The sequence below is a fragment of the Acomys minous genome (assembly GCF_964271855.1).
Source record: "Acomys minous genome assembly, chromosome: 2".
In the NCBI taxonomy this organism is placed as follows: Eukaryota; Metazoa; Chordata; class Mammalia; order Rodentia; family Muridae; genus Acomys; species Acomys minous.
Window position 1 is genome coordinate 64,570,940 of NC_140484.1, and position 27,005 is coordinate 64,597,944.

The 27,005-nt window shown below is 44.6% G+C and overlaps 1 protein-coding gene across 4 annotated transcripts in view; it reads left to right on the forward strand.

Moving 5' to 3' along the window:
* LOC311580043 ((E2-independent) E3 ubiquitin-conjugating enzyme FATS) overlaps positions 1-27,005 on the forward strand; it is a 240,395-nt gene that overhangs the window by 128,367 nt on the left and 85,023 nt on the right. For all 4 annotated transcript variants that reach the window (XM_084751209.1, XM_084751210.1, XM_084751211.1 and 1 more), the window contains one exon: positions 24,543-24,634. In XM_084751209.1, coding sequence (XP_084607335.1) covers positions 24,543-24,634 — 92 coding nt within the window. The remainder of the gene's footprint in view (positions 1-24,542; positions 24,635-27,005) is intronic.

Here is a 27,005-nt window from a genome sequence, read left to right on the forward strand (position 1 = left end):
ATATTCAACCCACAACAACATTCAATAAACATGATCAATGTCATTTTTTTCCAGTAATACGCCAAAGCTTGGGGAATCAAGTCCAGATGAAAGAGTACAATCTGTGCTGGGTGGAAATCAAAGACCGGAATCACATCAAATCATAAGACAGGAAGGAGTTGGCATCTATTGAGTCATGCTGTGGGGAAACTTGAAAGTGATGGGGAGTCTGAGGCTCTAAATCTTGTAGGAGAATGACCTGTGACACTGCAATCAGAGGCCTCTGGGCTCGTGTGTACCACAGGGCTGACACCTGAGGAGATGCTTTCTTTATTCTGGGTACCACCATCAGAAGCTCCACCTGTGGGAGATGTTCTCTTTTCATGGGCCAAGTAAGCCATGGAGTTGGTGCTGAGTTTTCCAGGTTGCTAAGCAACAGCATTCTCTTTTCCCTGGGAAGTGTCTCTCTTGCCCAAACATCTCTCCTTAGGTAAAGGCTAACTTGGGACCCCTGATGACAGTTTACAACTTCTTTTCCACATGTGCTATCAGCTATAGAAAGGCCTTCCATTGGACGGAACAGACTGGCCCTTTCTTTGTCTGGTCTTGGCTGTTTTCTTCATTAAATTGTATTAGTGCATCCAGGAGACTTGAGTCTGGGTCCTCAGAAGAAGTGGCCCTTGAGGATCTGTGGGCTGCACAGTGTAAGTGTGATTTCAAGCCACCCTCCTTTTTACCTTTCAAATTCCACGTGCAAGTGATAAAAAAGCAATTACCTGTTATCTGAGTTGGGAAAGAAGATAAGTGCCGACCTTGCTTTCAGGCCTCTGGATTTTTTACTTTTCTGTGTTTGTTTAATCTCAGGTGTACCTGTGGTGCCAGGTTCCTGGCCAAATGAATGGTAGGATTGCCTACCATATGTTTTTGGAGAGACATGAAGATCTTGTGAGCATCACTCCTGAACCTTTAAGCCTGGCTGGGCCTCTCACCTGTGGAATTTCCAGGGGATTCTGAGTGGGTGATTTTCTTTTTAAATAAAAAATTTTTACATATACATTTATATTATTACACACATATAAAATAAACTACCTATAGCAAGAAGACCCACAAAGCAATCAGGAATTATATTAATATTATATTCACAGTGTTTTGGCTATTTTGTATTTGGCAACCTTGAAGAGAACATCTTTCCTAGCTTGGTGCGTCTAAAATCCCGTATGTAAATTACTATCTATCATATCTCATCTTTAAAGCATCTATCTAGACCTAAAAACATCTTAACCCCTAAACAATTAAGCTTATTTGTAAGATTAAACTATCTGGTCTTCAACCCCATCAGAGACTTGAGAAGGAATAAAAGTAATTATCTGAGTAGACAGGAAGTGCAGGTAAGCAGCTTCAACAATGAGAAAATGACAGAGGATGCCTGAGCAGTCACCCAAACCTCTCTATAACATTGGAACATCATTTTCAGTCTTCTGGCTCAACATATCTGACAGACATATTTGTGAGGCAGGAACTATTGAGGACTTGCTTACCCTGTCTTGGCAGAGTTTGGCTGTCAACTCTGCCTGCATCCAAGCTTGCCAATTTTTAGGCAGAATTCTGTCTGTGGCAGAAATGAGGACATTTTGTGGCTGGTTTGCCACATTTGAAGCCATCTCCATTAGGAGGCTCACTGATGCTCATCATCTTCTTTGAGATAGGCTGGGTGTTGCTAGGAGTTGGTTACAAGTTATTAACGGTCTTACTCAGAGAGAAATCAAGCTTGGACTCAGGGCTGTCTCTCTTTTCCCTTATCTTTCTTTCTTAGGTTTGGATATAGAGGTTGAAAAGAAAGAAGGGGCAATGTAGAAATACATTGGGATGACAGGACAAATGTAGATTGTTGAATCTACTCCTCAAACTAATGCCTTAATTGTTATTCATAAGATTATTTTTAATTCACTGGTATAGAACTTTGTGTATTGATGCAAAATAAGTTTAATTTTGATACATTGGTATAGAATTCAAATTTAATAGTATTCTTCATACATGGCATATATATTTCTACTCTAATATGAAGTATTGAATTCATACAACTCAACTATAATACAAGGCTTACTCCTAGCACTTTGAAAGTGCTGTTGCAGGCTGCTTAGGATAATTAAGTAACACAAGTTAATTGTGAGTTAACCAAATCATGGGTATGTTGATTACTAGTTTATTTCCATCACAAGAATATACATCCTAGGTTTAACAGATAGATATGATTGTATAAATAGATAAGGTAAAATAATTATAGAAGGTCTTAGAAAACCTCAGAGACCTACAGAATCTGGCATTTAAAGATGTTTTTATTAGCTTAAGGATTCTTTGATGACAAGACAGATTTTTTTTTTTTTAAATCAGAGTCAGACAGGCCTTGGGAATGACTCAAGAGCACTCCGGCTAGTGAACAACACACAGCCGCAGCTTCACTGCCTGGTCTGAGGTGCTGGGTCTCAAGTGGAGAGAGCAGGATAGGGGCGGGGCGTCTTCTCTGGCGAGGCCAGCATAGCTTGTACAAGCATTTGGAGATGTTAGGTTTGCCTTAGACTCCTCCCCCCGTCCAGTTGCTTCCCTTTTGAAATGTATTTGAGTTTGTTCCTTGCTTTGTTCGTTTCACTTCCTTTTCGAGACACGGTTTCACTATGTAGCATGACCTAGACTAGAACTCAATACATATAGAGCAGGCTGGCCTCTCCCAGGCTCTACCACCCAAGTGCTGGAATCGATGGTTATTACCGTTGTTCCTGGTCTTCTCGGTTGGTCTGTTTTGTTGTTTTGGGTTTTCGTTTGTCTCTTTTGAGGTAGTCTCATATAGTGCACACTGACCTCTCTGTCTGCTATGTAGCCAAGGAAAATCGTGAGCTCCTCCTGGCTCTAGCTCTAAGTGCTGTACTTTGTACACTAGGCTCTTTAAAGTAGGGTCCTACAGAAGTAAGGAGTAAGGAGATGATAGTGCAGGCTAGCCCCTTCGCAGTGCTTACACACTCAGGGGAGGAGGGCACCCTGCCCCTGCCCTGAGATCTTGAGCAGCAGCAAGACCAGGGCCAAGAGTGAATGTGCCTGGCTACTGGGTACTCTTCTGTGATGTGGGGTACGAAGATGACTCCCTCCTCACCCCACCCATATCCACAGCTAGAGAAGGGATGTCTGTATCTTTGAGTGGAAGAGATTATTTCCAGACTGAGGAGGGCCCTGCACAGTGTTCACCGCGGAGCCCTCTGGGAAATGGGGCCCTGCTATTGGCTGTGGTGCTCCTAGGACCCTAAGGGTCTGCACAGAGCTGGAGCAAACCATGGTGGACCCACAGTACCTGGCTCAGCTTGTTTCTGAGTAAGAGCAGCCACCGGCAATGATTGGAGGACTAGTGCCTCTTGTGGCAGGTGTTCAAGGACAGTCCTGAATGTATGAGGTTTCTGAGTTTACTGATGTCCAAGCTGTGTCCTCTAGTGACAAGGTTCAGGAGGAAAAGGCCTGCTGGCTAAGGCTGATGAGAATGTGCTGTTGTCACTCATTTAGGAAATAGATATGTTTCCTCCATTTCAACTCCCAACTGGGAAATCCAAGGGAAATAAAACTAAACATATGTTTTAGAATTCTGTGACTTTTTAATATATTTGCTATATGCACTATACCTTAACTCCTAATACCATGGATTTTAAACTTCTGGAATCCTAAGGCCAAATAAATTCTTTCTTCTATAAGTTGCTGTGTTTCATCACAGCAATAGAAGAGTAACTAATACATCATCCATACTGGGGTGCAACATTCTGAGGCCGTGCTTGCTCTGGCATCACTCACACTTCTGTAAGCAACCCCTCACCCATTCTCTGTAAGTAAATCCAATAAACTAATTGGTTCACTAAGTTGGACTTGGGTGCATCATATTTTTAGTACAGTGGTTCTCTCTTTCTTCTGTATCTGATTTTATTTTTTTTTATTTTATTTACTTCATCCCTTTACATCTCTCCTCCCAGTCCCACCCTCCTTCCCCACCTCCTCTCCTATTCCTTAGAAAAGGGGAGCCCCCCTACCCACCCACCCCAGCACATCAAGTTGCATCAGGACTGAGTGTATCCTCTTCCCCTGTGGCCTGGCAATGCAGTCCCACCAGAGAGAAGTGATTGAAAAGCAGGCAACAGAGTCCATGTCAGAGACAGCCCCCCACCTTGCTAGTTGACCCTCATGAAGGCTGAGCTGTCCATTGGCTACATCTATATAGAGGACCTAGGTCTAGTCCATGCATGGTCCTTGGTCAGTGCTTCAGACTCCACAGGCCTCTCTGGGCCCTGATTAGTTAGCTCTGTGGGTCTTCTTGTGGAGCTCTGGTCACCTCTAGGTCCTTTTATCCTTCCCCAGATGTTTCCACAAGACTCCCTATGTTTCACCCAGTATTTAGCTGTGAGTCTCAGCATCTGTTTTGAACTGCTTCTGCGTGGAACCTCTCAGAGGACAGCTCTGATAGGGTTCTGTCTGCAAGCATAGCAGAGTATCATTAATAGGGTCAGGGGTTGGCTCTCTTCTATGGGGTGGGCTAGTCCTTGGTTGGACATTCCCTCAATCTCTGCTCTATCTGTTCTATCTTTATCCCTGCACATCTTGTAGGCAGGGTAAGTTTTGGAATGAAGTTTTTGTGGGTGGGTTGATGTTTTCCTCCCTCCACCAGGAGTCTTTTCTAGTTAGAAGGTGTCAGCTTCAGCCTCCATGACCTCTGCTACTAGAAGTCTGAGCTATAGTCCACCTCGTATCCTCCCAGAGGCCAATTCTGACTTAGGTCTCCAGCTTGTCACAGAGATGCCCCCCCACGCAGTTTCTCTTTTCTCTGTAGGCCCTCTGTCCTCCTGCCCCTGCTTTCCTCAGGTCTGATCTCCACCCTTACTTCTCTCTGCTATCCCTTTCCTATCTTATTTCCTCTCTCTCTCTCTCTCTCTCTCTCTCTCTCTCTCTCTCTCTCTCTCAAGATTTATTTATTTATTATGTATACTGTGCTTTGCCTGCATGTATGCCTGCATGACAGAAGAGGGCACCAGATCATGTTATAGATGGTTGTGAGCCACCATGTGGTTGCTGGGAACTGAACTCAGGACCTTTGGAAGAACAGCAGAACAGTCAGTGCTCTTAGCCTCTGAGCCATCTCTCCAGCCCCCTCTATTTAATCACTACCTCTGTCTATTTTAATTCCCATTCTGAATGAGGTTTAAGCATCTTCCCATGGGTCCTCCTTGTTACTTATCTTCTTTGGGTCTGTGCATTGCAGTATGTTTATCCTGTACTAAATGGCTAAAATCCACTTATAAGTGAATACATACTATGTGTGTCTTTCTGGGTCTGGGTTACCTCACTCAGGATGATATTTTTTAGTTCCATCAACTTTCCTGAAAATTTCATTATTTTCTTGTTTTTAATGGCTGAGTAGTATTCCATTGTGTAAGTGTACCACAGTTTCTTTATCCATTCTTCAGTTGAAGGACATCTAGGTTATTTCCAGATTCTGGATATTAAAAATAAAGCTGTTATGCACATAGTTGAGCAAATGCCCTTGTTGTGTGGTGGAACATCTTTTGGGTGTATGCCCAGGAGTGGTATAGCTGGGCCTTGAGGTAGAGCTAGTCACAGTTTTCTAAGAAAGCACCAGATTGATTTCCAAAATGGTTGTACAAGTTTTCACTTCCACCAGCAACAAAGCAATGTTTTTCTTTCTCCACATCCTTGCCAGCATGTGCTGTCACTTGAGTTTTTGATCTTAGCCTTTCTGATGTGTGTAAGATGGAATCTCAGAGCTGTTTTGATTTGCATTTCCCTGATGACTAAGGACGTCAGGCATTTCTCTAAGTGCTTGTGGGCCGTTCAAAATCCCTCTGTTGAGAATTCTCTGTTTAGCTCTGTACCCCATTTCTTAATGGAGTCATTTTGTTTGTTGGTGTTTAACTTTTTGAGTTCTTAATATATTTTGGATATTAGCTCTTTGGCAGATGTAGGATTGATGAATTTCCCCCCAATCTGTAGACTGCTATTTCAGTCTATTGACAGTGTCCTTGGCCTTACAAAAGCTTTTCATTTTCAAGAATTCCCATTTATTAAATACTAATCTTAGGGCCTGCCCTATTGGTCTTCAGTACACTGGTTTTGAACCTTCCTAATGCTGCAACCCTTTGATACAGTTCCTCATGTTGTAGGGACCCCAACTATAAAATTAATTTTGTTGCTATTTCATAACTGTAATTTTGCTCCTGTTGTGAATAATAAACATGTTATCTGATATGTGATCCCTGTGAAAGGGTCGTTCAACTCCAAAAGGGTCTTGACCCACAGGATGAGAACCAGTGGTTTAGTCTTTCATCAGTGCTGGGAAAACAAGGCAACACAAGGCAAGAAGCCTCCATCAGCCTCAAGCTAGCAAGGCCTAGCTATTCCTTGGGAGGATAAAGGAAAGGAGAAACAGCAAGTCCATGCTTCTCACAGTGGGCTTCTGCAATACCTTCTTCATTTCTTTATGAAGCTTCTGTTGCAAGCTTGTTCCAGCGCCCACAGGGTCTTGGTCTCATAGGAAAGATGCCATCTGAACACTCTGGATTGAGTCCCTCACTGTAGACCCAGAGCTTGTCACTCAGCCCAGCTCAGCAAACATTTAATTAGCTCTTATCCCTATTGGCAGCTGCTGCTTCTTAGCTTCTGCTGTGTGGCAGGCACTTGTGCTAAGAACTTTCCAGGCAGTAATCAACTCCAGAAAAGGAGTGGGAGTCATTTTCTCATTTACAGAAGAAGAGAGGCACTAACAGGGTCAGGATGCTGAAGTCATAGTGGCAGGCCTTCCAGCTCATTCCTGGTAGCCTCACCTCCACAAGCCCAGGAAGAGCTACTCCTGCCAAAGGCATGGGGGGGGGAGGTGCTGCAGAACACACTGAGAGGCAACTGTGTAGCCACCACAGTGTGACACAAAGACAGAAACTTAGAAGGACTGGATGAATTATTTGGGGTTGGGGCAAAAGCTCCTTGGAAGCATCCAAAGTGAAGGGATAGAGTTCTCTGAGCTGACGTACATCTATGACCTTAGAAAAGCTGTCACTTTAGCCTTCAGTGTTTCCAGGTAAAGTCTGTATAGCCTGGCCAGGAGGAGATTAAATACATTATGTATGAAGCTAAGCATGAGCCTCAGACTTCCACAGTTGAGCATTAGGTGAGGCTAACCTGACAGAAGCACTTGCTTCATGCTCGCTCACAGGAAGCTGAGTCCAGACCCCCCTTACTGGGAGTTGACCTGGGGTGACTTTCTTTCAAGCAGGCCCAGGAACCCATGCTAAATCTTAGGATAAGGTTGCTTTCAGCAAGGTTTCTAGAGCCTGTCATAGGCAGGCTTCTATTTCTGTGATAAATACTATGTACAAAAGCAATATGGGAAGGAAAGGGTTTATTTGGCTTCTGGGTTACAGCTCATTACCAGGCGAAGCCGCAGTAGAAACTAAGGTAGGAACACAGAGGAAAGAGTTGAGCAGAGACCAGGAGGGAATGCTGCCTGATGGCTTTATCCCATGGCTTTCTCAGTTTGCTTTCTTATATATCCCATGACTACCTTCCCAGTGGCGGCACTACTCATAATGTGCTAGGTCTTTCTACATCAATCATCAAACAAGAAAATGCAATACCTTGGAGGAGTGGGGAGAGGTGGCTAGGATCAGGCTGTAAAGTGATTAAATTAAAAAAAAAATAAAAAGAAAAGAAAGAAAGAAAGAAAGAAAGAAAGAAAGAAAGAAAAAGAAAATGCATTTCATGCTTGCCTATGCGCCAATAGGGTGTGGCTGAGATTCCCACTTCTCAGATAACTCTAGGTTCTATAAGGGTTGCCAAAAACAAACAAGCAAACAAACACCCCCCCCCCAAACCCTAAGTAACACAAAGGTTGTGATAAAGTAACCCACCATACAGACGTCAAGCCCTGGGTCAGGGTAGGGAATGAGAAGCTGGCGGAAGGAGCCAGACACGGTCCAGAATCCTGCAAGCATACTTGGGAAGGGTTGACAGACCATTCTTCCTTCATAACCAAGCTGTACAAGACCCAGTGGTTTGATGCTCTGGATTGGGTGGCTGAGTTTGTATGTCACTGCCAGCTTCCAAGAAACAGCCAGAAAAACAAAAGTTGTTGCTGCCGATCCAGGGAAGACGAGCAAATGTTTGGTAACTCCATTTGATGTTGGGCCATATGTGCTTTTGTTAATACTTTGAATGACCCCGTCAATTAAATATCCTGAGTATCTGTCCTATGTTAGAATTGTAGATTACAGTATTTATCCCTGTCTGTGGTGGTCTTTTCATTTTGTTAAGGTGTCTCCTTGAGAACAGAAGATATAACTTTATTGAAATCCAATTTATATATTTTTCTATTATATTACTGTTGTTTTCTGAGCCGTGCATAAGGCAGCTTCATTGACTCCTAATTCACAAAGACACTCTTTTAAAATGTTGTCTTCTAAAAGCTTTTGGTCTGTGACTTATCCCAAATTAATATCTGTGAACTGTGAGAGGAAATGGTTCAAGCGAGCCTTTCCTTAGGGAGCATGCTAGGCCTCTAAGGAATGCGATGTGGCTGAGAGGACTCCGTCCTGTTTAAGGATTCTTGGATTGTCTTTAAAAACCTCTTAATAGCTTTATGCCTGTGTCATGGTTCTTACCTTGAGAACTGTTGACATTCCAGGCCAAATAATCTTTTATTATAGCTATCTGGCCTTTGTATAATAAGATGGTGAGAGACATCCTAGTCCTCAGCCAATAGCATCTGCCTCCCTAGTGGTAACAACAGAAAATAATGATGCTTAAAAAAAAAAACAAAAACAGAAACAAAAATGTTTTTCAACAAGAGAATTTATAAACATACTGTGAGGTATGTAACTGCCAAATAGTAAAAATGAATAAACTTGGGGTACAAACATGGGCATGGGTAACAAAAACAAGTCAAAATAATGACAGAAATCAATGTAATATAAGAAAAATTACAAGAAACACTAAAAGCTAGTTCTTTTTTAAAAAAAATCTACAGAATTTCATCAAGAAAAAAATGTTTTAAGACACACAAAGAGCTACTGTCAGGGATGAGAAGGGTGGCACCGCTACAGAGCCTGGAGATGGATGCTGCCTGTCTTTTGAGTTGCTTAATGACCATGTCTCTTTGAGAAAGGCCTGTTTTGATTTCATCACTTTCTCATTGTCTTTCCCCAGATTCATTTTTCAGAAGATTTAATTATTAATTTTGGTGCTAAGCTTTTGCCTGTTACAATAGTTTCAATATTGTTTTTCTAACCTATGACTCAGTCTCTCTCTCTATGGGATCACTTAGTGATGAGCAAGTCGTGATGAATAGCTATTTGAATTAGTTGGATTTACTGAACTTTTATTTAATGGCATTTTCTTTGAGAAATTTCTAAAGACATCCTTTTCTATCCAGGGTTACAAAATGTATTAACTATTCTATTTTTTAAATATGCTTTTAATTTTGAGACAGCTAAGGGTAGCTACAGGTGGCCAAAATCTTGCCACACAGCCAAAGATGGTCTTGAACTTCTGATTGTACTACTTTACCTCCCTAGTGTTTGTTGAGGTGTCAGGCATGTACCACCATTCCTGGCTTTAGAAACAAGATGTTTACTTTCATATTTTGTAGGTTATTTGTAGTTGATTGGTGGGTTTGGTAAGCAAAGGGGATGTTCATGGGGTTCTCAAAATAATAATGGATTGTTCAGTCATCATGTACTGTCATTAATTTTGTTTTTATTGTTAATACCTAATATGTTGTGCCCACTTGTTATTTTCGGCATTTCCATATGCTGAGATTGCTTTTTGTGCTCTTTTGTTGCTGTTCTTTTCTGCCAGTATGGCTTTGCTCTTTCTCTAGCACTAGACTGTCTTTCCCATCACTTTTTATAGAATTTAGCATTTGGTAGGACAAATCCTTGGCTGTTTCTCATCCATCTTCCTGCAAATGACAGCCTTGTTGATAACCTTGACTAGCCATGTGTGACATGCCCCTTTTGTCACCCTTCCACCCTCCTGCATGCACGGGGATTGCAGTCATCAGACTGTAGATCATCCCACAGGCCCCTGGCAATGAGCTGGTGTTGAAAGGCTCTCCCAGTGGAAGGTGTGAGAAGGACCTAGCATCTGAGTACCCTGTTAGGTTAGGGAACCTGAAGAAGGTTCTGGGCCTCATTCAGTTCTCTGGGTAGCCCTAAGTGGAACTGGGAGTACATGTTGGTCCATGGGACGTTTCCATCATGGCTTTGGTGACCTCTGAGCAGAGGAGTGTGGCCTTTGAACCTCACGATTACCTGTCGTACAGGCATCTTCGAATCGCCATGTTTTCTTCTTTTAGTAGCCTCACTCAGCCCTGCTGTGGATGCCTCCACCCAGCCCTGCTGCAAGTCCCAAGGCCCCATGTACCTTCCTCCATGTCCAAGCCCCCTACCTAGCCCTGCTGTGTATCCCAAGCAGCTTGAGCCACTTTCCTTGCCCTTTGCTCCCACACACCCTCTTTATTTAATTTTTTATGCTTTTATGATTTTACCATTTTGTTCCTCTAAGGTACTCCTAGCTCCTTTGTCTAGATATCTAGAGGTGCTAAATCTCTCTCTCTCTCTCTCTCTCTCTCTCTCTCTCTCTCTCTCTCTCTCTCTCTCTCTCTCTCTCTCTGTGTGTGTGTCTCTCTTCTCTCTCCTCTAGCTCACTCTCTTTTCTCTCCTCTCTTCTCTCTCCTCTCTCTTCTCTGTGCTTTTCACATCCCTGATGCCTAGTGGACCTGCAGACAGTGGCTTCATGGACCCCTCTCCTTTCTGTCTCAGAGAGGAAGGAAAGGCTACACATGGAGCTGGCAGAGAGCTGCAATTACTGAAGCTAATGCTTCGTCTCTCACTAAAGTTCAAGTTCATTAGCGAAACTCTCTTTGTCTTGTCCTGCTTTCTGATGAACTGGTACTTATTTTGCAATCAAGAGTAAAAATGTTGAATTATAATAATAACTAGCTTCATTAACTTTTTTGAGAATGTTAGACTTCACATAAGCTCCAGGAGGGCAGAGATTTTCTGTCTGTTTTGTCCATCACTGTGACCTCAGTACCCAAGCCAGCGCACCATCCTTAGTGGATACTGCACTAATGCTTGCTGTGGAGCTAAAGAAATTACATTTATTTGATGCTTCCATGAACAGGCAGTGCGCCGAGGGCTGTCTCTCTGTCTCCTTTCTCTTTCTTTTTTCTAGAGAAAATACCATTGCGTTATTTATTTATTAATTTTTACTTCAGTGTCTTCTCTCTTAGCACTTACAATAACCCAGTAAAATAGAAAGCACAGTGCCTCCTTTGTAGATAGGGAAACTGAGGCACAGGGCAGTAAGGTGATTTATCTAGGTTAAAAAATTCCAGAAGCTACCCAGTTAGATACAAGTCCACATCTGTGGTACTCCCTCTGCCTCACTCACAATACCAACTCCATCTGTGATTGTCCATGGATAGGAAACAGTTCCCTATGGGAGTCTGGGAACCACTGCTGTCATTTCTCCTCTTCTGAATACATAGTGGGGAAAGGGCATTAAGCTCATGAAGAGATTCTGAATGTTGTTAACCATCAAAGAAATGCAACCACAATGGGCTGTCCGTTCACATGCACTCAAGTAGCTATAAGGAAAAATATGACAATAGCAAGTATTAGCAAAGATGGGAAAACAATGAACAAAAACAGATCCTGCCTATGCTGTCACTCATGACACAAGATGACCCAGTCACTTTGGGAAATAAGTGCCAAACTTTGATTTGACAAAATGTTCAAAAGGCAAACATGAAGATGCCATATACCTCAGCATTTCAGTGTACGTGGGCACATGCCTGCATGAAAATCTGTAAGCAAATATTAGTGATATTCTGGGTCAGTCTAGATGCCCATCAAATGATGGGTGAATATCAGATCGCATGTGACCTCTCCACTAAACAGAGCATTATTCAGCTATGAAACTGGATAAAGTTCCTGCTTGTGGTACGTGAGGGAACTGCATAAACAATACTCAGTGAAAGAAGACAAAGTCAAGTATCCCATCATCCCGTTAAATGGAGTGCCCAGGATAGGCTAACCCGAGAGCAGAAGCAGATTAGTATGTAACAGGGCCTGGAGCTACAGGGACACAGGGAATAACTGCTGGTGGGTCTGGGGCTTCTTTGGGAAGTAATAGAGGTGCCCTGGAGTCCCTGAGATATGCCTGTTCTGTTCAAGATGGAAACCTTCTGGAAAATAAGTTATGCTCAATAAAATTGTTGTGTTAAATATACAGCTAATCGTTTGGGAGGGGAGGAGACTGTATAGCTCAGCTCATCAGGAAGGGGCGTGAATAGAGAAAAACTAGAATAGCAAAGATCCAGGCCTTCTGCTGTGGCTTCATTTCTATTGCTGTGATGAAAACACCCTTAGTAAAAGCAACTTAGGGGAGGAAAGAGTTTGCTTGGCTCACAGTTGCAGGTATCATCAATCACATTTGGGAAAGTCAGGATAGGAACTCAAAGTAGCAGCTAGTAATACTATGACTACAGTCAGGGGCAGAGAGAATGAAGCCACCAAGATGCCTTCTTGCTGCTGCTTTCATCTATCTTCCCACTGACTGATAGTGTTCAGGACCTCCTGCCTAGAGAATGGTGCCACCCACAGTGGACTAGGTCAAATCAACTAGCTATCATGACAGTCCTCCAGGGACATGCCCATAGCCCAACTTTGTCTGGATGACTTCTCATTAAGACTTCCCATGTGATTCTGGGTTGGGTCAAGTTGACCCTTAAAGCTGGAAGGCACAACTTCATTAGGCTTGACTGAGTGAGACTGAGTCTGCTGCTTCCTGACTGAGGCTTCTTGGGGAAGTCTTACCCATTTCTGGTTCTTTGGTTGGTAGTTCAGTGTCTATGAGCCCCCATGGGCCTAGGTTAGTTGGCTATGTAGGGTTTCTTGTGGTGTCTTTGGCCCCTCCAGTTTCCCCAATCCTTCCTCTAAGTCTTCCACAAGACTCCCCGAGTTCTGCCTAATGATTGGCTGTGGGTCCCTCCATGTTTCCTTTATCTGCTGGATGAAGCCTCTCAGGTGACAGTTATGCTAGGTTTCTGTCTGCAAGGATAGCAGAGTATCATTAATAATGTCAGGGATGGGCTCTCTCCCATGGGGTGGGTCTGAAGTTGGGCCAGTCGTTGGTTGGCCATTCTCTCAATCTCTGTTCCATCTCTTATCCCTGCACATCTTGTAGGCAGGACAAATTTTGGTCAGAGGGTTTTGTGGGTGGAATGGTGTCCCCCTCCCTCCACTGGAAGTCTCACCTGGCTACGGGAGGTGGCCACTTCAGTCTCAGTCTCTCCTGCTGCTAGGAATCTCAATTAGGGTCAGGACCATATCTTCCCAGGAGCCTCCTCCATCCCAGGTCTCCAACACCAATTTCCTTTCTCTCTCCCAGCCCTCTCATCCACTCATCCCCACTCTCCCCACACCTGATTTTCCCCTACCACACTCCCCTCTCTGCTCCTTCTTGCACCTAGTTCCCTCTTTGCCCCCACTTCCAATGTCTATGACATCTATTTTATTTCCCCTTCTTAGTAGGATTCAAGCACCCTCCCTAGAACCAGGATAACGGTGCTGCAACCCACAAACCCAAAGAAACTAAGTAACAAGGAGGGATCAAGGGAACTTTGTATTCTTAAGTGCCTCTCACCTCCAGGGTCAGTTTCTGTGATTCTTGACCCAGAATGATGTTTGGCCTTAGCTGGGAGGGAGGGTAGAAGACAGGGAATACTGAGGCTTCACTCAGCTGAGAGAAAAAAAAAAAGCCCAAGAACTCTAGGGGAAAGCCTTCCAGGTGAGTGCGACCGCATTCTGATTATCCAGCATAGCTGATAAGCTGTTAAAGAGTCCTGTAGAGGCTACTTCGCCTTCTAAGCAGGAATCCTGCTAATGGTAGGAATGTGGGCATGCCTCTCCAAGCCTCGGCTTTTCCTCTAGTGTTGTGCTTTCAGCTCCAGCCCAGTGAGGATGCCTCTCCCCACTCCCTACCCTAGCCACCTGATGTGCTGTGTGCAGCTAATGGCTCTTCTAATGAGAGATTTACCACTTGGGGTTTTCAGACGCTGCACCAGCCTCATTTGTCCAGTTCTTGGCGGAGCCTGTAATCATCTCTGTGGGCTCCGGAAACCAGGCTTGCTGCTCTGGCCAACTCATCCAAGCAGACTGACAACAAGACACCACCGGTCCCATGCACAAGTGTCACGTTGCTCCACCCTGCCATCCTATGAGCATATTTTTTTTTTGCATTTTGTTTCTCTAATGAACCTGAGTTGACAAGTTCTTTTTGATGATACTAGAGTGCATGCTTAGCAGCTGGGCTTAGGCCACCTCTGGCCCTTATTTGAAGATGTTTCAAAAATGTCCTATTCTCTGTCCTGGTGTTTGGACATCCTTTAGCCTTGAACCAGAATCTAATCACCCTTGTTCATCCTTTAGAAAGCTGCTTGCCTAATGACCTGCCCAAACTGGGATCCTATTACAGGCTGGATGTCAGTCAGGCTGAGGCTGGGGAGGGACTTCCTCTTCTTGGTCGCCATTGTCCCCAGTTCTTTTGTAAATACCACCTGGATAATGGCTTCCCCTGAAGTCAAATGGCCAAACGACTTCAATAGGGTATAGTGATCATTTGTGTTCATCAAGGTTGATGAAGAAGAAAATGTGGTGTAAAAAACCTTTGTGCAAATCAGGCTAGTTTTGCTCTATTTCCTGAGATCGCAACCAGTGGCTCCTGAGATGGGAAGCAGCTAGGCAGGAACTGAAGAGACCCCAGGTGTCTGTGAGCACAAAGAGAAAAGACTCTTGGGAGGCAGCTTCAGTGAGAAGCTCATTTAATAGCGGGTAGGGGAGGGAAACAAAGGCTACTTAAACCTTTGAGGGGTGGGTAGAGGCTTTTGGGGTGAATGTATATCATTGGCTGGGGCCAGGGTGCTCATTTACATAAGGAGGAATTCCAGATGCTGCTGGACATGACCTTACAAGGGGAGAAGAAGTTTAATCTGGCTATATGACCTCCAGGGAGCAAAGGTGGGGCCACAGGGCTATGTGCCCCAAGACACAGAAGCCCAGGGCAGGAGGCAGCAATCCTACCCCTGCCAATGCCTGGAAGAGCTTTCTGGGATTTAGACACACCTCAACCCGACTCTTGCTCCAGGTTAGCTTTCCCCAGTTCCACAGCTCCCTGACCCCACACAGTTTCTTCCTCGTGAAAGGACAATGCTCAAGTAGAGACTGCCACCCTCTCCCATACATCTTAGCTCACATGTCCTCAACACTTCATGTCCAAGCCATGGTAGAAAAGAACTCCACCAGAAGACAGGACATTGCTCTGCAGCCCAAGCTGAGATGGGGCATCAAGCCCTCGAGAGGTACCAACCTGCGGCTGAGTGGGGACTGGAACTAGTATCCTTCCTCCCTGCCTGGCCTCTTCCTAGGTGACCATGCTGTGCCCTTATGGGACCAGAGGAACATAGACAAGATTCTCACTTTCGTCTTCTTCCATTAAGCCTTCCTACTAACCAAGTCATGGCTCTCTGCTTAGGTTCCTGAGAGTGGCAGGATGTATGGTCCCTTCCCTTGGGCCTGGTATCCCTGACTGGGACTACCCATTAACTTCATAGACTACTCATAAAGAAGAATTCTTCTCTTCCCTTTCATCTCTTAAGTCCACTCAACAGTGTGGGATACACAACATTGGGTACCTGGGTTCAACTGCAGCCATCCATCACCACCTATCAGGGTCTTAGGCCAGGATTCCACTTCCCATTTTCCCCTCACTCCATGTGGGCAGTAGCCTAGGAGGAAAAGGTAGTATTTTTTTAAAAAAATGGTAGCTTCCATAGGGTCGCTAAAATGGTCTATGTGTAGGGATATGGGGAGACATGAATTCAACCCTCAGGAACTAACATTAAAAAAAAAAAAAAGGCTGGGCACAACTGTACATGATATAATCCCAAGGCTCAGGAGGCAAAGGCGGGTGATTCCCATGGGCTGGCTAGTCAGCCAGCCTAGCCTAGTTGGTGAGTTATAGGCCAAGGACACTGTCAGGAACTAAAGCTGGCTAAAGTCTGAGGAATAGTGCTCAAGATTGTTCCCTGGTCTCCACATGGGAAAGAGCTGCTGTCCACTTCGGAAGATATCACATCAGATCAAGATGGAGCCACAGAGTGAAAGGCAGAGGAGAGCCTGAAAGAAAGAATGAGAAGCGAGAACTCAAACAGGCATCTGTGCATCTGTCGTGCTCAGCATTGCTCACAGTAGCCAGGACGCAGAGGTTCCCCAAGTGCCAGCTAACAGGAAAGGAGAGGAAGAATGGCGTCTATCTGTATGGTGGGATGCTACTCACCTTTCAAAGGGACAGTAAATTCCACCACATCCCTGAGTATGTTATATTATGTGAAATATGGTACCAGTCACAAATGCTGCTTGAGTGTTCAACTCAGATGTCGTTCCTAGTGCCGGGGAACTCACAAAGGCAGGAGGCTGGGTGTCATGGCTGGAAGAGTAGCAACAGGGCGTTGATGTTCAGTAGGGATGGCTTCAGTTCTGGAAAGAAGTTCTGGGAACTGGACGATGTAGCAACATGACTACTGTTAGTGCCACCAAACCACATGCTTAAAAATGACAGAAATGGAAAATGTTACATTCTGTGTGCTTACAACATTTTTTTTAAAGCCACCCATAAGAGGCAAAGATCTCTTTGTTACATGCCCCCTCCACATTCGGCCACAGACTCTTCAGACCCAGGACTTCTCTTGGTACTTTACTTGGGACCTGAGTGAACACATATCACAGCAGGGCTGGGTGGTAGTGGTGCTGATGCTGTGCCTGTGAGCAAGCCTGACCATGCATGTGGGATTTGTACCTGCCTTCTCATGTTGAGTGCCCTTCACAGTTGTCCCCCTAGAGGAGACTCATATCCCTGCCATGTAGCAGTGGAGCCATAGCATCAGGTTTGTGGGGGAGGAGGCTGTGTCTCATACTCTAGGGGGGTCTCACTCAATTAGATTCCTTAGCACTGGAAAAATCCACAGGCTTTTAAAACGTCTATCTTACTCCATAATTGGCAAATTATGTGGACACTGTCTAGCCAACATCTGCCTTGGGGTCAGCTCTCAATCCAGTTCAGCCATTGTGACCTGATGGTGACACACCTTGGGGTCAGCCAGTGCCATTCACATTGTCTAACTGCTTACAAGGGCATTGCTCATCTGGATAATGACCACACCGTGGATGCCTCATCCCAGAGCATAAAGCTGTCGCCATCCCAAATGATCCGTTTCATTGAAGGTCCTGAATTATGCAGCTGGCCACAGCTCCCCTTTGGCCTTGGCTGCTGCATCTCATGTGTGGGGATTCATGTGCCAGGGCCATGTCAGCCCAGGGGTTTCAGTTCAATAACATCTCCAGTGTGTCATTAGCTCCTGTCACAACGTGAATAGCATGTCGCTGTGTTGTTGACCACTGCCATCTCCCTTACCTGTAGTTTCACTGACTATGCTTTGTTTTCTGTAACCAACTGTGGTCAGAGAGCATCAAATGGGAAATTACAAAAGCAAACAACTCACATTTTAGAAGTTGTATTACATGTGCTGAGGAGAAGGCTCAGGGGTTGAAGTGGCTTCAACATGACCATTAAGACGTGAGTTTGATTCCCTATAACCTACATCAAAAAAAATTTTTTTTTTCAGTGTGAGGGCTAGAGAGCTGACTCAGTGAATATACGCTCTTGTTGAGCAGTGTGAGGCCTGGAATTCAAACCCTAGCGCCATGTAACAAGCTGGGCATTGTCCCAGGCATGCCTGTAATGCCAGCACTGAGAGGCTTGGAGATACAAGGATTGGGGGCTTGCTAGCTGCCAGCCTAGCAGAAAAATGGCAAGATCCAAGTTCAGCAGCTGACCCTGCCTCAAAAGAATTAAGGTAGAGAGTGATCAGTAACACTGACCTCCTCCTCTGGACTCTGACAGCACACACAGGCACATGCACCAATAAACACGTGGGCGCATACAGCATGTACACTTGTGTGTGTGTGTGTGTGTGTGTGTGTGTGTGTGTGTGTGGCACAAACACATTTTAATTATGGCATATTATTGTAATTGTTCCTGCTTTATCATTGATTTCCAACCTAGTATTCTGCCTGATTTTTAGGCTGCATTTTTCCATAGTCTCTGAGTATAGGAAAAGCATACAGTCTGCAATTCTAGGACTCTAGTCAACTCTTGGACTATTTCTCTTGCTAGATAAGGGTGAATAATTGTAGAAGCTGCTTCCAACTGAGTCACATATAAGTCACAAGATAATCATCTTCATATTTTAGGGCCAAAGATAGTTTGATTTCATAAAAGCCAACCATAGTAGTTAGTACAGTAGATGGATGTCTTAGTGCTGAAGTTGAGCTAGGCTGGTTTATAAAAACTAGCAATAAGCAGATTAAATTGTTTAGTACTGTGTTGTTATCTGGGTATATTTAGACCTAAGGAACTTTTAAAATATATTTATTTTTATTTTTTAAAATTATGTATATCAGTGTAGGTCTGTACACATGTGAGTGCAGGTCTCCACAGTGTCTCAGAGGGCATTGGATGCCCTGGATTTGGAGTTATCAGTGGTTGTGATCCCTCTGGCATGGGTGCTGGAAACTCATCTTAGGTTCTCTGCAAGAGCAGTGCATGCTCTCAACCTCTGAGACGTCTCTGCAGCCCTCCTGAAGAACTTTTACTGACTCACTTGCTGTTTCTTAATGAATCAACATTGTCAACGCAAGTGAAATACAAGAAAGTAGGGACAGGCTGGGAAGAAATCTTCGGACTCCAGGCAGTACTTAAAGATTGTTTGTTTGTTTGTTTGTTTGTTTTCCCCTTGTATCTAACTATTCCCTGCAGGAAGCTTTTAAACCCACTGTGCTTGTCAAATGAGTTTCAGATGTTAACCCCAAATAAGTAGCGATAAGAAGTGGCCTTGAGGTGGCTATACATCACCTGGTTGCTAGGTAAACATTCCAATGATTTTATCAGACCAGGGCGGAAGGTTGGGAGCCTGACTCATTCCGACAGTTGCTACAGATGCAAACTGTGGCTCTGTTCCTTGGTTTAACTAAGCACATCTTTGTCACTAGACGGTCTTTGAAATGAAGTTGGGATGGCTTTGAAGCATCAGTGGGACATGATCAAGCTGTCTGGGGGAAGGTATGTTCTAGCTTTTTCCTCACAGATACCAGAGTTTAAATGTTATGATTGTCTTAGTGTCTTCAACTGACCAGCCACCATAGGTACCAAGTTCCAGGATTCAAGGGGTGTTTGTAGGAGTCAGACTGATGAGCGGGTGGCAGAAGCACATGTCGTAACACTTGTCTGGGATGGGGATGTGAGTTGATGTGGTTTTCCCTAAAAGCTGTTCCAGACCTATTGTAAATGTGACCTTATTGGAAAGCAGGGTCTTTGAGGATGTGGTTAGGTTAAGGGGAGATCACATTGGGTTAGGGTGCTCTCTGATCTCAGTCAACACCATCTTTACAAGGGCAAAGGGATGTAGAGGCATAAGCTCATGAAAAAGATGGCTGTGGGGAGATGGAGCAGAGGTCTAAGGCAGTTGGCCACAAGTAAAGGAAATTAAGGGATTCCAGCAACCTCCAGCCTGGGAGTCACAGAAGGATCTGCCTTCAGGGAAAGCTGTGCTTTCCCTGTACAAACTCACTGTACAAACTCCAATATAAGCTGGGATGTGCAGTAGGAGCCAGTCAGGGAGTCCTTCTGAGAGCAGGTGACTTGGAACTGTGTCAGGAGTGAGAGGTTAGTAGTTTGGCCAAGGAAAGGCTGGAAGGCAGTACATGTAGTCAAGTTGTGAGACAGTTCAAGGCTGTGAAGAAATTCAAGGTACCCACATCCACAACATGAAGTAGTTCAAGGGTTCCTGCCCTGATTCTTTTGAGCCTCTAGGGTCCTATACATATGCATTGCAATGTTATAGTTTCCAAGCTTTATTGTGATGAGGAAAGCTTTTTCGACCCACAGGGGCCTGCCTATAAGGTCACTGCTTGTGGTGTTAAGGAGATTTAGCCAAGCTTGCCAGAGGGTATGGCCTTTGGCCTAGGTGTGAGCTTTCCAAGACCAGGGAGCCTGGGTAAAGTAGACTGATGCAATGGAGAGGAGTTTTTCCACAATACCATCTTTGCCTTCAGGGAGGGCCCTGGAGGTGAAAGAAGGTGGGGATGCAAAAGGTATTGCTTCTGATTGTACTGTAGGTAGCGGTGGATGTAACCACTCACCAGGGATGCAGGCAAGAGCAATGGAGTGGTGAAATGTAGAGAAGAACTGATCCCCTTTGGGGAAAGGCTGACTTGAGGTGATGTGGAGCAGCCAAGCTGTGAGCTTTTAAAGCACCTTTCTCAGTACCTTTAAGGTGGTTCTCATGGAGGGTACCTGGACCCTCTGGCTAGATTGCTTCACATGGGTTTGCTAAGAGGACACAGAGATGAACAGAAAGCATCAAGGAGAGACTCTAGAAAGGGAGAGAAGACCTTGTTGTTCTAGAAGTCCAAAATGGAAATCTCTAGAAGCTCAACTGAAGCTAAATCCCACAGAGACAGTCTCTAGGGGACTGTCTTTAAGGCAGTGGAAGGAGCTGCAGTTGAGGAGACAGTGGCAGTCAAGAATAAGCCTTGACTCCTGTCAGATTGGAAAAGCTGTTCTGTAAAATCCCCCAGTGAGATGTCTCTCCTCTGACACAGTGCCTTAGGTGTGAGAGGAAGCACACTCAGGCATGCACCCAGGACCCATGCGCTCCACTCTTTGCAGGTGGCATTGATGGATTGATTCATTAGCCAATACACGACAGCACTAGTCTGCTGTTTGCAGGGACACCTCAAGTTGTGTTGGACAATGTGTGGGAATGTATTATCCTGTATGTGCACCCTACGAGTCATCATGGTGTGACCAGCTCTTGTCTTTTTACTCTCTGCTATGCTCAGCTTTCCCCTTCACGTTTGTCATATGCTTGGTTGTGCTCCTTCCTTCCCACTCCTTTGTATTTTTGTTTAAATTCTCCTGTGATCATCTCCATAGTCATCGTGACCTGATTCAGAATCGCCTGTCTGTGAGAGTGTTCCCAGAGAGGTTGAGCTGAGGTGGGAAGACTCCCTGAACATGGACAGCACCATCCCATGGCCTGGACCCAATAAAAAGAAAGTAGAAAATTGAGCTGAGCCACCAGCACCATCCTCTGCTTTCAGACAGTGTGGCCAGCTGCTTCCCCAGCGAGAACCACTCTCCCCAGTGCACCATGATAGACTGAAGCCTCAGCCTATGAGCCAGAACAAACCTTCCTGAGGTTTTCTGTGTCAGATAGTTTGTCACAGCAATGAGAAACATCACTAATTCATGTCATATCCGAAGAAGCCACTTCTGGTATCCTAAACTTTTCCTGGCCCCCTCAACTGGAAGAGCTTCCTGTGTCAGTCTGAGGCCTGTGATAGTAAATACATGGCATTGCCTTGTAGCTAGTCTTCGCTATTTGTGGGTTCTTCTTTTTCTCACCCTGTACCCCCAGTTTTACCTCCTATCACTAGATAGGAAAGAAACAAGGATAGAGGGGAGGGAGAGAAAGAGAAAGAGAGAAAGAGATCCCTGAATCTAATTTCTTTCCTTTTGTTTCTTCTTTGACCACAGCTACTAACAAACTGCAACCAATCTCCCTAAACAACTAACCACTACCCACTGTGCCTCTAGGGTTAGGGAAAGGGTGGCTCGAGTTTATATGCCCTCTAAAAAGTTCCCAGCATTCCAAACATCACACAATCGCAGAAATTGTCTGCATCTGACAAAGCTATGTTTCTGCTAGAGCATGAGGCAAATCAAGGTCAGCTGCTGCAAACAGTCCAAAGCAGGCGCACATCCCCACACAAATATCAGGTGGCTGATGTCACCAGTACTTTTTTACCTGGTGAAGCCTCCTTTGATCCCCAGGCGCACAGGTGAGGCATATCTCCTTGAAAACTGAAGGATAGTTTTTGAATCAAAACACCATGGCTCCCTTTGGGGTCATCAGACTTACCACCCATATGGAATGTTGTTGGTCTTAACACCATGTTGGACTTGGTGCTGACAAACAGGCTAAAGCGTGGATGGATACTCATTTGGTGGATCTGGGGGTGGTGCTGGCTGCTGGCACCATCAGAACAGATGTTTCTTATCAACTCCTTCAGTACTGGCCCTGTTGCTGGAGGCATACTTGGAGAAACTCTGCTGTGGGATAGCACTGAGGGGTGGTTAGCCATCACAGCTGTCTCCTAAGAACCAAAGCCCCGAGACCGAGGTTGAGGGCATTCAAGAAGAGATAGAGCAGCCAGGCAGTGGTGGCTCATGCCTTTAATCCCAGCACTTGGGATCGCTGTGAGTTCAAGGCCAACCTGGTCTACAGTCAAGGCTAACACAGAGAGACCCTGTCTCAGAAAAAAAAAAAGAAGAATAAATAGAGCATTCATTAAGAGTGATGCAAAGGCAAGTGAGGGGCGTTCAGTAGAGGGGGACCTGAGTGAGGGTGGTGTTCAAGACAAAGTTTGGCCTTCTGTTATGTTAGGTCATGGTCTTTTATATCATAACCATGGTGGCTGTGGTCCAGTGTGAGAATTATGCTCAGGGGAGGGAGAAGGCTCTGCACTACTGAGAATGAGTTCCTAACAGCAAAAGCATAGAGGAGCAATCCGGCAAAGGAGAGCTAGGAGGACTCAACAGTATCAGCCGCATATTCTGACCTTGTAGATGGGAGTAAACTGAAGCAGTGAGGCCAAAAACGTTGTGTGCGGCCTCATGGCTACGACTGTTACCGCAGCTTGAGTCTTCAGACACAAAGCCTAACTGTACCCTTCAGTTGCTCAGGCCCCCTACCTGGTTCTCAGCCAGTTCCTTTCACTCAAGGCCATTTCTCCCTGCAGTCACTTTACTGTTTTTGTAAATTCCCTCAGACATTCTATCATGGTTACTTTTCATTGTTTGTCACTATAAGTATTTTTTTTTCTGGGCTGTTACATAGACTTCATATACATATTTGAAGGTCATACATTCTATCTACCTGAATCGTCCCAATTACCATGGTACAATAAATATGAGAACCTAAAATATTCCCATGCTCTGATCCATCCTTGAAATGAAGACATTACCTTGAATTGTCCAGGTGGGCTCACTCTAGTCCAGGAACCCTTGTTCAAAGGAAACAATAGGGCAGAGAGAGTCACGGAGGAAGGACAGTAGAAAGAGCAGAGAGGCTGGAGTGAGGTAGGCACAGGTTAAAGAATATGAACAGTGCTCAGAAGCAAGAAAAGTCCAGGAGAGTAACCCCTTGCCCCCCCCCCCGCCCCACACCCTCAGAAAGCAATGCATGGCTTAAAATTTGATTTTAGTCTAGTGTTGGACTCGACACCTATAGAGGATGCATTTATCTTGTGGCCGTTTGTTACAGGAGTCAGAGGAAGCTCATACTTACTCAATCACTCATGCTTCCCAATCCCAGCAGCCTTCCCATTTCTGCACAAGAAACGAGGCTACTTACTCTGGATGTAGTGAGTTCTTCTTATTATGTGATATTACATGTTGCACATTCCACTGAAGTTAACTTAGTTGCGTCATTCAAAATTTTCTGGTAGCCCTGTGAAGTAGCCACCTCCATATTCTCCATCACACAGGGAAGAATGAGGGTATGCCAAGCAATGTGCTCAAAACCACCCACAAACCCAGAGCTGGGACTCAAGCCCTGGGACTCTCTGGTCCAATTTTAGTGGCTGCCTGACCTGTTTCTTTCTTTCGTCTCATTAGTGATGTTGGACTTTGGCAAGACCGCCTTGACCCATGCTGTCACAACAGCACCCTTTGCCATTTAAGGCATATTTATCTGACCCTTGAAAGACTCAAGAGTCAAACCCTGACCCCTTCACAAATCTGGCATGCTTGATGGTGCTGTGGTATATGCTTTTCTCCAAATGATGCTTTAACCCCTCTCCAAACAAGCAGGAAATCTTTTCATGCTCCTGGAGGTAGAAACCTTGCTCCCACCCTGATTCCATCCTATTCTAGAATTTTATATAAGATGTTAAATTTAAAGAACCTGTTTTTGGCCTTTCAAATCTCCAGGACCAGAATTATACATTGTAGTGTTTTGAACAGTCACATTCTATAGAATGTGGTCATAGGGGAGACAAAGTTTTGCATCTGCTCAACCACTTACTGAATCTAAAGACTGAAAGCAATTGCAGGGGCAAGGACTCATATAGCTGAGTCAATAATAATGAGCTCCAAGAGAAAAAGTGGCTAGAACAAGGAAGGAAGGACACAGGCTTTGTCATGGCTTGGAATATACCGGAGCTGCTACTGCCTGGTATATTATGTGAATGGGGGACATTAAATTTTATAGTAAAATTGAAGTTGCGCATTCCGTTTTATCCTCTGCCATACTAAAAGTAACCGTGTCATCTCCTTTTCTCTAGGCTTACTGGACATGCGCTATACTACAAATGATCAAATCGCCCTTCAAAATCTCCAGACTGATGTTACAGAGAGGAAGTTGGACGTCGTCAAGGTAACACACATTTGTCACTTCTAGACTGGTCAGCAAATGGTGTTGGATTATAAAAACAATTGCTGGCCTGCTCAAATAGGTTTTTAGTTTGTTTTCTGTAGCCAGATGTTGCATTAATGAATCAGAAAAATCTGACCATAAGAGATTAAAGAATTTTACGTGGAAGTACAGAATATACATATTCTATATATGTGCGCATTTTAAGTAACTCTTCAATAAGCTTCACTTAGTGAGTTTGCAGTGTTAGAGGAGAGTACAATGGTCCATTTTAGAGTAGGAGAGGGGAGCCAGCCTGTCATGCCACATAGCATTCTGAAGGTCAGGGGGAAGTACTTTAAAATGTACCGAGCAGCCGGGCGTGGTGGCGCACGCCTATAATCCCAGCACTCGGGAGGCAGAGGCAGGTGGATCGCTGTGAGTTCGAGGCCATCCCAGTTTACAAAGCGGGTCCAGGACAGCCAAGGCTACACAGAGAAACCCTGTCTCGAAAAACATAAATAAATAAATAAATAAATAAATAAATAAAATAAAATAAAAGTAAAATGTAACGAGCTTGTATGGGCTGTTTTAACGGAAAAAGTGCCAGTAGTATGATGTAGACACAAAACCTCAGACATCATATTTGTATAATGAAGTGATTCAGGCTAGAGGAAGAACTCTGCACATAGTGGTCAACATTGCCAGGTTCTATGCCAGGTTCCGTCTGACTGGTCGACTCATTTGATCCTTCTGTTGTCCTGGAGTGGGCGTCCTGATGTTGACCCCTTTGTGCAGAAGCCAAAATGAAGCTTTGATGTAGAGCTGTGCTTGACACACATGCAAATCTTGAAGCAGCTAAGTGCCAGGCTCCAGAGTGCTCATCTCCCCCTTTATTCTAGAGGTCTGCCCCAGAGGAACTCACCTGCTGGGTCTTATGAGTGTTTTCTTACAACAGACTTACATGGGAAACGTGTCTTTCTTTTCGTCTCTTTCTCAAAAATGTACGTCTTTGATTTAATCTCCATTGAGTAAAGATCTACAGCTCATGCAGGGACCCCTGGCCCCAGTTTCCTGAGGTAAAGGGGCTACTCTAGTCTGGTTTCTGTTACTGTGATAAGACCAGCTTGGAAAAGAAAGGGCTGGTTTGGTTTACAGGGCAGAGTCCATCATCAACAGACGCCAGAGCAGGAGCTCAAAGCAGGAACCAAGAGGCAGGAACTGAATCAGAGGGCTGTGCTTACTGTCTTGATTCCTGGCTTAGCTTTCTTTCTTTCTTTCTTTCTTTCTTTCTTTCTTTCTTTCTTTCTTTCTTTCTTTCTTTTCTGTTATAATTTTTTATTTAATTAATTTATTCAGATTACACCTCAGTTGTTATTGTTATCCCCTCACTAGTGTCCTCCTGTTCCTCCCTCCCTCCCTCCTTCACCCTATTCCTATCCCCTAGGTCTGTGACAGAAGGGGACTTCCTCCCCACCATATGCTCACAGCCTATCAGGTCTCATCCTGGGAGCCTGATTATCCTTCCTCTGAGTGCCACCAGGCCTCCCCACCAAGGGGAAGTGGTCAAATATGGGGCATCAGAGTTCATGTCAGAGTCAGTCCGCACTCTCCACACAATTGTGGAGAATGTCCTGTCCATTGGCTAGATCTGAATAGGGATTCAATGTTTACTACATGTATTATCCTTGGTTGCTGTAATAGTTTAAGTAGACCTCCCTGGGTCCAGATCTGCCTGTTATGATGTTCTTCTTGTAGGTTCCTAGGACCCTCTGGATCCTTCTATTTCCCCATTCTCCCATGCTTCTCTCACCTGGAGTCCCAGTAGGAAGTCCCCGCATCTATCCCAATCTCCTGGTAAGTGACTTTCATGGGGCATACCTTTTGGGCTAGTGTCCAATTATAAGTGAGTATATACCATGTGAGTGTTTCTGGGTCTGCATTAACTCACTCAGTATGATCATTTATAGTTCCATCCATTTGCCCACAAATTTCAGGATTTCCTTGTTTTTAATAGCTAAGTAGTATAAATGTACCACAGTTTCTTTATCAATTCTTCAACTGGGGGACATTTAGGTTGTTTCCAGGTTCTGGCTATTATGAATAAGGCTGCTATGAACATGGTTGAGCATATGTCCTTGTTGTGTGGTGGAACATTTTCTGGGTATATTCCAAGGAGTGGAATAGCTGGGTCTTGAGGAAACCCTGTTTCCAGTTTTCTGAGAAAGCACCAGATAGATTTCCAAAGTGGTTGTACTAGTTTGCACTCCCACCAGCAATGAAGGAGTGTTCTGCTTTCTCCACATCTTCGTCAGCATGTGCTGTCACTTGAGTTTTTTATCTTAGCCATTCTGATGGGTATAAGATGGAATCTCAGAGTCGTTTGATTTGCATT